The sequence below is a fragment of the Alligator mississippiensis genome, chromosome 1, assembly GCF_030867095.1.
Source record: "Alligator mississippiensis isolate rAllMis1 chromosome 1, rAllMis1, whole genome shotgun sequence".
Classification (NCBI taxonomy): Eukaryota; Metazoa; Chordata; order Crocodylia; family Alligatoridae; genus Alligator; species Alligator mississippiensis.
In genome coordinates, this window is record NC_081824.1 from 169,664,444 (window position 1) to 169,676,489 (window position 12,046).

At 53.9% G+C, this 12,046-nt stretch overlaps 1 protein-coding gene across 9 annotated transcripts in view; it reads left to right on the forward strand.

Annotated features, from left to right (window-relative positions):
- LOC102559868 (uncharacterized) overlaps window positions 1-12,046 on the forward strand; it is a 38,194-nt gene that overhangs the window by 25,313 nt on the left and 835 nt on the right. For 8 of the 9 annotated variants that reach the window (XM_014597978.3, XM_059716843.1, XM_019483017.2 and 5 more), the window contains 8 exons: window positions 501-2,375; window positions 3,941-4,021; window positions 4,908-4,994; window positions 5,872-5,963; window positions 6,918-7,003; window positions 8,444-8,510; window positions 8,973-9,112; window positions 11,174-11,323. In XM_014597978.3, coding sequence (XP_014453464.1) covers window positions 501-2,375; window positions 3,941-4,021; window positions 4,908-4,994; window positions 5,872-5,963; window positions 6,918-7,003; window positions 8,444-8,510; window positions 8,973-9,112; window positions 11,174-11,323 — 2,578 coding nt within the window. The remainder of the gene's footprint in view (window positions 1-500; window positions 2,376-3,940; window positions 4,022-4,907; window positions 4,995-5,871; window positions 5,964-6,917; window positions 7,004-8,443; window positions 8,511-8,972; window positions 9,113-11,173; window positions 11,324-12,046) is intronic. The other variant, XM_019483013.2, reaches the window with a different exon arrangement.

A 12,046-nucleotide genomic window follows, 5' to 3' on the forward strand; every position in this document is an offset into this window, starting at 1 on the left:
AGGGCTCTGCAAATGCAGCCTGCTACCCTCACCCTCCATAATAGGGATGGGTGACTTGCTGCATTTCACTGCCCCTCCCTACCCCCCAAACACACCAGATCCTAAGGAGCATTGCATTTTGAGTAGTCTCTATAAGCACCCCAACATGTTAGAGTGAGGGGGACACAGTTAGGCTCCCACAGTGTTGGCCATGCAGCTCCCAGTCAACAGACGCTGGCTTGTCCCCGGGAGCGAAGGCAGAGATCCCTAGTATCATGGAGTGTGCCCTCCCCTGGTTGCTGTCACTGTGTGATATGGACAGTGCTGTCTGTGAGACATGACCAGTGGTTGGGCATGAGGAGCCGTGTGGATCTGCATGTTGCTAGGTATGCATGCCCATGAGGGAGCCCAGGGCTATGCCCCTGCTCCTCCCACTCCAGCCTGGGTGTCTTCGGGCACAGTAACCTTGAGCCAGCAGACAGGTGGGTCTAACATCTCTCCCCTGCCCTTATGTTTCTCAGGTGAGCGCCTATTTGTGTGTGAAGGAGAATGAAGGGGTTGGATCCGCCACCCACAAGAGCTCAACCGTGCTCCACCCAGCCAAACAAGCGCCTGCAAGAAGCCATGCCTCCTTGGTTTCAAGCACTGGGGCAGATACTGCCTTCCACACCCTGCCCAAAGCCAGCTCCAGCTCTCTCATGGACAGCCTGCAGAGGGGCAGGAAGGCAGTGGTGGAAGGTGCCCAGCCACCCTGGCAGCAGAGGCTCCTGACAGCAGAGCCCAGCCAGCTGCAGCCTTGGTCGGAAGAGAAGCACAATCCCAGTAACACTTGGCCCCTGAAGTGTGAGAGGAGGAAGGTGGCAGGGAGGGCTTCCAGCCCCAGGCTGGGAGAGCTGGGAGAGGAACCCCCAGGAAGGGCCAGCAATGCTGAATGTAGTACCATCAAGGCTGCATCTAGTGGCCCCAAAGCTGAAGACCTGAGCCACAGCTTGGGTCCCAGCAGTTCGCAGCCAGCCACATCAAAAGGCCCTTGCCAGCATCTTTCTCTGGGGTCTGTCCTGAGCCTGGAACTGCCCAAGGACCTTGGTCTCCTCAGGAATGTCCAAGACTCTATTAAAATAGCGTGGAAGGAGGTGGCTGAAAGGAAGAAGGGACAGCAGCCCTGTGGAGTGATTCAGTGGGAGGTCAAGGGGCCAGAGCTGGAAGTGAACAATGCTAGCCTGTCAAAGGAGATGCTGAGCCATCAGCTAACCACCTGCCCAAGGCCTGGAGGATCCATAGAGCCTTCCAGGAAGGCTCTGAAGAGTGAGCATAGCACTTGGTTTGAAGAAGTGAGCTTCAACCCAGGCTACGACAGGCAGAAGACTCAGAGTGTTGCTGCAGCCTCCTCCCGAGAGGATGGGCAGAGTCTCCAGGTCCAGGGCAGCTCCAGCGGTGATTTCCTGGACTTCCAAGTGCACCAGTTGTCCCGCATCAGCATGCTACGTGAACAGGCTGGCCAGGAGTGGAACCAGCTGACAGCCATGCTGGGGAAGCCTGGCAGTCCAGGAAGAGTGCAACCTGAGAAGCCAGTGGACCTCAAACCCCAAGTCCGGGAAGCCACCAGGGTAGAGCTCAGGCCTTCTCCTACCAAGCTCTCCAGTGGGGCCCTCGTCAGAGGAGAACCACCACGAGAAAGCACGAAGCTCAAGGAGGTAACCCTGGAGAGCAAGCTAGAGGCTGCCCCTGTGAGCAAGGCCTCTGAGGAAAGCCCTGTGCGACTCCCTGGTGGAGGTACAGACCCATTCCCCTTGATTAACCTGGACCTCAGAGCCACCCCCCAGCTCTCAGTTTTGGAGTATGATCTCAGTTACCCACAGCAGAGCCTGGCATCAGCCTCTGCAGGGCCTCAGGACCTGGCTTCTGCTGGACACATGATGGGGTTAGGCCTGTCCAAAGAAGCAAAGCCGCCAGGCTCAGTAGAGGTTTGCCACCCTGACCATGAGCTGTTTGAGAAAGATGAAGAGGAGCTTCAGGCCATCTGGAGCAGCGTGGGGGGGCACAGCAGGCAGAGTCCCCGAGCAGACCCCAGCATGTGCCCCACCATGGGGAATGGGTCGGACGAGGTGCAGAACCCAGATGTCTCCAACAGGAAGCTAATCTTGACATCAGAGAACAATGTGCTGGTGGCCAAGTTCATGCTGCCTGCCTCTGCCCAGCTCCTTTGCAATCCACAAACAGGAAGAGGCACCGGCGAGGGGCATAAAACTGAGGGAAGCCCGAGTGGGTTCTGGGCATCGCTCCCATCTCAAGAAGGGCATCACGGGGTGAAGGAGGTTGTGTCCCTGGGGTCAGTGGAGGGCACTGGCCCACAGAACCGGCAGAAGCACCAGGAGGAGGACAGAGACCTTGGCAAGGTCAGAGTAGCTGGCTGTCAGTGAGCTGTGTGTGCCCTTCCTTGGGGCTTCCAGGTGCCTGTGCAGACCCCTGCCATCCTCCCTTGACCACACAACTAGACAGTCCCTGCCTTCAGGAGATACCATCATGAGGCCTTGAATGACTTGGTGTAGTGGAGGGTGAAAGGCTGTCCCTTGCAATGTTGGCAGGCTTACCCCTGCAAGAGTCTACTAAAGCGTCCTAATGGGAGGATCTTGACTACACAATTTATGGTGATTGGGGACTGCATTCTGGCTTTCCCTCTAGCTTGCTCCTTTGGCCTTTTGGGTAGGGGCAAGCAAGACAAGGGGACATCTGAACTCTAAGGCCTCCAGGCTTGGGGCTTGCACATAGGATGACTGCCTTGGATTTGGGAGTATCTGAAGCCCCAGGCTGAAGAGTCTGAGAGTGAGGAGACTTGCCAGTGGTAGAGCCATGCAGACTTGAACAACTGAGCTCTGCTCAGTCAATAGAATTTGGAACTGATTTGGCCCCAAACACAAAATTAAAAAAAAAAGAACTAGGCAAGCCCTGCCTTATGCTCACAGTCCTCTATGCCACAGTCCCCTGGGGCGGCAAGACAGGCTAGGAGCTCCTTCCAATTCATTCCACCCCAAAATTGGCTGCCCTTGAGTAGCACGTGGGGCTTGCATGGCTAGCACCTCCCCATCTGCATCAGGAATCTACCCCAAATTGTACTTGCAACCACCAGTGGGTGGGGAAATCAAATCCTTTGGTATCCTAAGCACAGGCACCTGTCCCTAGAGCTCCCAGAGTAACTGTTAGGTGTAAGTCTGCAGCCAGCTTCAGGGGACAAGATCCTGGTCTGTGAGCAGCACATTGCAAACAGCTTGTATAGGTACAGCCATATGTTTGCCACGTGGGAGTGCCAGCTACAGGTGTGTTGTAATGTGAAGATGTGCTGAGGTAGACACTTGCTGCCTCTGCAGATCCAAAGGCACAGTGTGCCCTCCAGTGGCTTGGCTCACAGACAGGAGAAAAGAGTGGTGGCTTCCAGCTGCAGGAGGTCTTTCCTGGCTCCCAGAAAAGTGCACTGTGTTTGTGCCACTGGAAGATTCAGGTTCACCATCTGTGTAGCCATTGCATCTGCAGGAGGGTGAGTTTCTGGGCCTGCCAGAGCATAAAAGCACATGCAGGGCTTCCTGCTAATTCCCTGAAGGAATATGGTCTCTCTGGCTGTAGCTGCTAGTGTGCCACATGGCAGGGCTTTGATTAACTTGAGTCTTCAGGGTCTAGAAAAAAACACAGAGCTAATGGGTCAGGATACAAAATCCTGGAAAGGTGGCAGGAGGACAGTATATGGTCCTATTAGAAAGCATATGGCTCTGTTTTTATCTGTTCTCTGTCACAGATCTTGACTATGCCAGGGCATGGCCCCAGGCTCCCCTTTGTCATTGCAAACTTGAGGTTGTCCTGTTGAGAGACAGGAGATCTCAGCCACTCCTAGCCTGTGGCTGCCAAAGGCAGCATCTGCTACAGGCCAGTGGCACCAGTGCCACTTTGCTCATTATCTGTCTCTTTGCAGACTCCCCACAGTAAGATGGAGTTTCAGATGATGGAAGGAGCACTGGAGAGGAAGCATGTGCTGCAGACAGGAGGCAGAAAGGTACAGTAGGAGCAGCTCCACCTTCTCAGCAGGCCCTGGGTTGCAGACCTCCAGCATTGTACACAGGGTGCTTGGGGTAGCCAGAAATGGGGCCTGCAGGCAGGCTCTAATGTGCTGATGCCCAAGTACTTCCCTTGGCTTCTCTTGGAGATGCTGGATGCTCAGCACACAGTGCATGATCTCAGGGGGAGCTAAGTGGTTTGTGGAGGTGCTAGCAAGTGCTTGCTGTCCCTTAGCTGCCTGCAGTCTCAGCCCAGCAGGCACATGGCCTAAGGGCCTTCCAGATGACAATGATTTCTGTTTCCCAAGCTATGGCCCATAGATTAATCTCAGAGACATCAGCTCTACATAGACATGTGCTGCCTCTCTCTCACACCCTATAACCTGGTCTGTCCTCAGGAACTGCCCTCAGGCAGGCACCAGGGCATAGCTACATCTGCACTAGCCCCTCAGTGCAAACAGGGCCAAACTATGCTTTGCCCTACCCTGGGGGAAGGAGGTGTCTTTCCCTGAGGTGAGCAGCCCAGGTTTGCTTCTCTCTGCCTGGGGCCCCATCCTGTTTCTGCTGCAGCCTGAGGCATCAGCAGTGCATGCACATGGCTCCTGGGGTAACAACTAGTAGAGCCCTGGGCCAATCCTTTTGGGCACTATTTAGGAAGGGATATCCCTGGAGCTGGGGGGTTGTCCCTCTGTGGTTTCCTGACCCATTTAATAGGCCATCTATAGGACTGCCTCACTGAAAAGCACCCAGTGTGCCATTGCACATTTCTGCTAACCTGGCAGGTCAGGGGCAGCATCTCCACCTTGCGTTGCCTCTGGGACTGGGGGTGGAGCCTCCATGCTGACCTCGCCCACTTAATCATTTGCCCTCACTGCGGTCTTGTAGGCAAACTATCGCACCTGGAGCCTGTTCCACACTGTGCTGATGAGGCAGACACTGTGCTTCTACCAGGACAGAAAGGACACTCTGAAGGTATATCCAGGAAATTCTCCCTGGCAGACACAGGGCAAACCTTCAGTCTGCTGGTGGGGACAAAGAGGTGTCTAGTACTTGGAGCAGGGAGCATAGGAGTCAGGACTCCTGGGTTATGTTCTTGGCTGTAGGGGTGGAAAGAGAACGGGAGGAGGCAGTGGTTGGAGACTGGGGGGATTGGTGGGCATTGGAATTCCTGGGTGCTGCCACATACTGAGACCATGGCCATGGGCAAGTGCCTTCTCTTCACTGTGTGCCCTGCTGCAGCCCAGGACTGGAAGGGCTGTCAGAAGAGTATGAGCTGCATTAATGGACATGTGGAGGTGCTTTCAAGAGGACTGGCAGGCAGCAGGGCTGGGCAACCTGAGAACTGATCCCCTACTTCTCAGCCAGCACAAAGGGCTGAGATCTGGGGCTGTGTAGTGGAGAGGCCAGCTTGGGAGGGTGCTCCAGGGAGATGTCTGGGGCTGGGAGGATTTGAATCACTACCAAGAATATTCTTGCAGCAGCAGGGCAAAATCTCCCCAGTGCCCTCTCCTGCTGCTTGTCAACCACCCTGGGGCTAGTGCTGAGAGTGCTTTGTCTGGGCACTGGACTGCTGTGAGCAGTGTCCTTCACTGTTGAATGTCCCCATCTCTGAAGCATCGCTGCTGACCCACCTTATATTCTGTCCTATGTAACTGAGCGTCTAGCAGGCACTGCTTTGTGCCAGACAGTGCCTCTTTTTGGTAGATCATAGGGATAACAGCTAGGGACTACAGACCAGAGATGGGTGCTAGCTGGGAATCTCTAGTGTGAGAAACCCCACTAGGCATGGGGGAAACAGTCCACCAAGCCGCAGAGGCCTCACTCTCCTTTTTGGTCCTCTGTGCTACAGAGCTCTGTGGTGGCCCTGCCCCTGAACTTGTCAGGAGCACGCTGCACCCAGGACATGGAGTATACAAAAAAGACCAACTGCTTCAGGCTACAGTGAGTAACCAGAACAGGGCAGTTCCCCAGAGCTTCTTACAGGATGGGCATTCCCACTGTTGCAGCACCCCTTGGTGGCAGAGGCCAGGCTTGGAACAGCTTTAAGGTTTCTGTGCCTTAGAGACTGTGGAGCTTGCATATCATGCAGGGTCATTCAGCAGGCAGCTCAGTTGAAGTGCCAGCTGCTGAGCCATGAGGACCAAGCTCAGATGCCTGGGGTGGGGCTCCTTTGTCCTGAGTCATAGAGCATAGTTTCTCAGCCTCTGGTACGCATACCCCTGGGGGTACATGAGACACAGGCAGGGGGTATGCGGGTATCCCAACACTCTCTCTCTCACCTTTTTTTCCTCTCAAAACTGTGGCAAAATATTTAAATTCCCCAGTAATAATTTGTTGCAGGGGTGTAGGTTGTAGCCGTGTCGGTCTAAGGACATAGACAAATAGGCAGATTTGGGTTGGTCTAATAAAAAATATCAGATTCACCCAAGGAACCTTGCCTGCCAGTAATAATAATAATAATAATAATTTGGCATTCAGCCCTTCTAGCTTTGGGCAACATCACCTCCAGCCCAGGTACATACTTGAGTTGTGCACCCCTGGTGTAAAAGGTGGCAACCCTACCCACACCACATCAGATATCTGTCATATCACAGCCTTATATACAGAGCCATTCTTCCAACATATAGCACACATTAGTCTGTAAATATGAAATCCCCTGGAAAATTGAGTGTTGGGGTACTTATTAAAATTTTCAGAAATCAGGGAGTACTTGCTACTTAAAAGGTTGAGAAACACTGGCATCGAGTATGTGAAATCGGGGCTGGGGGGGGGGGGGGGGGATGATCCCATCCCTCTCTCCCTTTGGCCCCCAGGCTGCTGGGAAGTGGGGTGGCAGGGACCATTTTGTCTGCAGCCCATTTCATTATTCCTACTGACTCGCTCTTGCCCTCACAGTCTGCGGGATGGCTCCGAGTACCTCCTGAGAGCTCCATCCCAACCTCTCATGAATGAGTGGGTCTCCAAACTGCAGCAGAACTCAGGTGAGGCATGTTCTGACCACCAGCAGGGCATGAGATGATGAAGGGATGGAGCTAAGGTGGCTACTGAGCACCCCAGAATTCAGAAGATCCCCTTGGAGGGGCAGGAATATACCCCCAACTCCCTCAGCCAATCAGCAGTGAGTGTTGGGGCCACTGGGCCCCAAACAGCAAGTGAGGGGGGCCACAAAAAGGCCACCTCCCTCCCTGGCTGGCTGCAACCCTGCTCCTCTTGGCTGTGCATTGCCCTGCCTGTAAGCACAGCCAATAGAATCTTGAGGACAAATGACTGACATGTGTTTCCACCAATGAACTGAAAAGCAGGACTTCTTGTAGTCTGGTTCTCGTTTAGGTACAGGGGACAAAGGGTTTAAAAACCAGATGTTCCAGTATAAAACAGGACCAATGACCACCCTAGACGGAGAAGACAGTGATGATGAGAGGAAACACTGACAGAGCAGGGGGTGGGGAGCCTGGAGCTGGAATGGCGGGGTGTCTGCAGACTGGACAGAGGAAGACCAGCAGAGCTATGTGGGGCACCCACACTGCACCTTCATTCCCTCATTTTCCCCTCACCAGCTGTTCCCTATTGTAGTCTGTTCACACCTAGTATTATGAGAAGGGCAGTAGTATGCGTGTGACTTCTGTAAAAGCTGACAGCTTGTCCTGGGTAGCTGCAGCTCTTTGATGAGGAAGAGTTGAAGGCTTGATTTTTTTTATTATTTTTTTTTTTTTAACCACACATGCACTGGTCTGAATCAAAAGTGATGCCACTGGAGTCAGTGGATTCCCACTAGTCTAAAAATGATGTAAAGGAGTCAGGCCCCCTCCCCTTCCAGTGAGAGACCTATTGTCTCTCTGCATGGAGCCTAGAGAGGCCCCATCCTGGCCTTCAGCCATTGCTGTCCCATGGGCTAAGGTCCTTCCACCAACATGACGATTAAACAAGGGCAGGGGTCTCAGACATGGCAACAAAATGGCTGGCAGGCATGAGGGAGCATCAGTGAGATCCAAGAGCGAAAGGCTTCAAGGAGCCAGCCCTGAGCCTGTGTGGGCCCCTCAGCCTGGTTGTCTCCATTGGATATAAAGGGATATGAAACACCTGTTTGTTCAGGACCTTTTCTCCTCTTACTGCGGGGGATGCCTGAGAAACAGTGAATTCCCCCCAAGCACCACCTGCCCACCACCCCACACACACTCCCAGTCAAGTAGCAGAAGGGAATTTCCAGACTCCTTGTAGTGCCATGCTCCAGACCCAACTGTTTTGCTTTTTGCAGACAGTCCCATACAGGCTGCTCTGGCTGCACCTGTCAGAGCTGACCTTAGGGCCCCTGCTCCCCTTCGCTCTTCAGGGGCACTGAGGACCCCTGGGTGCTCTCTGCAACCACTGGAGTTTGACCCTTTGCCAGCTACTTTAGCAACCGATTTCTGCTTTACCCACAGGTTTCCCCGAAGTGGATTATTTCCAGGCAGCCGTGCAGCCTGCAGAGGGGACCAGCTCTCCGATAAGGCAAGTAGCAGGATGCCTCAGGCAGTTGCTGAGCGGGTGGGGGCTAAGCCCGAGTGTTCAGAGCCAGCCAGGCCAGGTCTGGGCTGTGTGGCTGGAGAGTGCTGTGCTGACCCTACAACGCCATTCAGGCAGTATCTCTAACCTTTCCATCTCCTGCTGGTTTATTGCTCCCCCTCTCTGGGGTCTGCAGCTCCTCCCAGTGGAGGCTCTCTTCTCTGGTCACCAAGGTCATCTCTCAATCATTTTACCAATAAATAAGCCCCTAATAAATAAGTTGCTAATGAAGCCAGATCACTACAGCACACAAATTTTCTCCTGCACTGGGAACCCCATGGTAGAGTCCCTGTCCAAGCTGGCATGGATGGAGCCTGTGAGTAAGGTTTCCTGGGCCTGAGGTGAGCAGACCTTCTTTGCAGGTGAGTGACTAAATCTGTCTCTCCACCACTTCCCTTTCATATCCAGCAGCTCCCACCTCCAGGGACACCATCAGCCTGTTACAGCCAAGAGCCAAGAGATCACGCTGTTGCCCAGGTCAAGTGCCAGGATGCACCTGCCTTTTGGAAATCGGGAGGACCTACAGGACTCTGCAGCATCACTGGCCGGTGAGCATGTGCAGCCGCTTCTTAGCACCCTGGCCCATGAGACATCTGTGCCTCAAGTGCTTCAGTCTCCTTCACTCCCTGTGTTGGAGCAGGGCCTCTCACCTTGCTCTGCTGCTGCATCCTGGGTAGATGAATCCACAATAGACCCCTGGTGGAACCACAGGTCCCAGCATCTCGCATCCTGTGCGCCTGTCAGGCTCATTCTCAGTTGGGACAAATGTTAAGCAATTTGCTAGTGAATCCAGCCATTTTGGGGATGGGGGGTGGTGGGGGGAGAGAGAGAGCTAGGAGCACAAGCAAGCAGAAGACTCCTATGCCCTCTGGACCTCTGTTTAGCTGAAGATGCACAGTGGAATTGCCCAAGCTGGCAATTCCAGGCCCCAAAGTAACCTTCCCCTCCCTCACTCCTGCTCCTGTGGGAAGTCCCTAGGATGAGCACAAGTGGCCAAGACCTCCATCTTGTCTAAAAGACTGGCAGTACTGCCATGCCCCTGGCACTGTACTGTGGCATGGTGGATAGTGCTGATGCAGAGGGGAGTGTGCTCCTACTAAGCCAAGCAGAGCCTCTCCTGGGCTCTGTACTGCCTTAGGGGGAAGCCCCTACACCCACCCCGCTTCTTCCAGCACCCAAACACTAGGCTTGCCTCTGTCCATGATACTGGTCTGTCCCACCCGTAACTGAGCCAAAAACAATCAGTCTTCCCTCTCACAAACCCTGAGCAGCCTTGGCTCACTGCTGCTGAGGGACGATGGATTGATCCTGGTGATTGATCCTTAAGACAGGCCCTAAGGGTGACCCTGGACCCCCTTAGGACCACCCTAATTTTGCCTGTACTCCAGGTCCTCCATTTACTCCCCTTTCATCTGACCAGCCATGCCTTGATGTTCTTTCTATCTTGCTCGGGAGGCTGTCCCCGAGTCCTTGCTCAGTTGAAACTGCTCATGCCCTGCTGACACTACTTAAACTTGATCGTCACCACTCGTGACCCCTAATTAAACCTCAAGGGCTCTAACCATGGCCTCCAGTCCCACCCCTCCGACACATCCATGCCTCAAAAGGTGTCACTCTGTTGTCATCCATCTTCCTGTACAGACTTCAGACCTTTTGGCCGTAGCCCACTAGTTATGCTGACTGCAGACTTCTAGCCGTGGCCCACTTACTCTGGCCCAGCTTCTCAGCCTCAGTCTCTTCCCCCTCTCTCTCTCTTGGGATCAGGTTCTGGCCCCCTTAGCCTCAGCCCATCTCTGTCTTGCCCCTAGCCCTAGCAGGGCCAAACCTGGACTTCCAAGTACTTGTACATGGCCTTCTAACCATCCCTACAGTCACAAGTCAGTTTGCCAGTTTAAAATGCAACACAAACATAAGCAAACTGCTTCTAACAACACCCCCAAAGCCCCTCTGGGATATCACACTGCTTCCAAAGCCTCCTCTCCACTCACTGGTTCTCTTAGACCTGGGAGTACCTGACCTGGCTTGCAGCTTCTGCTCCTTTCCTGCCTGAGCTAGCAGGAGCTCTTCTCCTCATAGACTTCAGGGCTGCACTGGCTCCTCTATTTCAGGAACCCGGTTTATGTCTCCTGAGCCCCTCCTCTTCTGGTCAGATATTCTCCTGACTGACCGCAGGTGTGCTTTTCAGCTGGTTCTGTGGTTTAGCTGTGGTTCTTCTGCTGCTGCCTATCCAGGGCTGTGGCCTACTGTCCTACTGCTAGGCAGCTAGCCATGCACTAGGCACTGGCAACCTATCGGTTCCTGGGTGCCTATTCTTCTGCAGCTAGCCTGTGGTCAGCTGCTTGCTCCTACCTGTAGATCTACCTGTTGTAGTAAGAGAAGCCTCTAGCTCCCTGTTCCACCTGGGTCCCAGAAATTAAAAGGTCCCCAGGGCACTCCCGCTACTGTCCTCAGTCTGCTGGGATAACACGCACTGTCTACATGTCCCAGGGCTCATCAGGACGGTAGTGATATAGAATTTGTGTCAGAACAGCCTGCTCCTAAGCCCTTGTCCTTGTGTCGGTCTGTCTATCTTGCCTACATGAGCTCCTTTCTTGCTTTTCCCTTGCTAGGAGATAGTCAGAGAGCCAACAGCCAGATGACAGGGCACAGGCGGTTCCAGTGGTCGCCAACAGGATCTCCAAGGTCACGGGATGCCAACTACCAGGAGGAAGACTATGCCCTCGTAACCAACAAGAGGAGGTCCTACTCATTCACCTCAGGTACACAGTGTGGGAAGAAAAGGATCAGGAGCTCTGGTCCCATGTCTCTGGAGTGCTCTCCATTGCAACTTGTGGGCCTCTGGTTCCCCCTCGGCAGTGCAGACCCACCTTCCCAGGGGGTTGCGTATGCAAAGGGTGCTGAACAGAGAAGGTGAGAGTTTTGATTGGCTGGCTGTGCCTGGATGCCACCCATGACTGGTACTCTACTTAGGGATGATAGGGATGGGCTGAGATCCAGGCCTCTGGGGATCCCAGCAGGTGCCCTGATCTGGAAGGGGTTTTAAAAGCCCAAGGCTGGGGATGTGACTTGCTTTTGGTTGAACTCATTCTGAGGTGGGAACAGGGTGAATACCTGTTACGCAGCACGGCTTAAAGGACCCATTCACCATGCTGCGAAGTAGCCGAGCTGCTGTGGCTGGCTGCTGGATGTTGGCTGGGCTCCTGTGACTAAATGCAGCATCATTATTCCAGCTAAACCCCAGGCTTTCCTGGGGATTTGAGACCTTTCTATTCAAGGTCGCAATTCCATTGCTGATGGCGACCACCAGATGGCACCAACACCCTTCGCCTCTCAGGAAAACACCTGTGATACAGAGGAGTCTGCTCAAGGCAGCTTGTGAGACCGCCCCCAAAATAAACTGCAACACTCTTATCCCATTCCTGGACAGTCCCCTGTGCACAGCACCAGTTTGGAGCTGGCACCATGGAAGTGACTCACCCCCT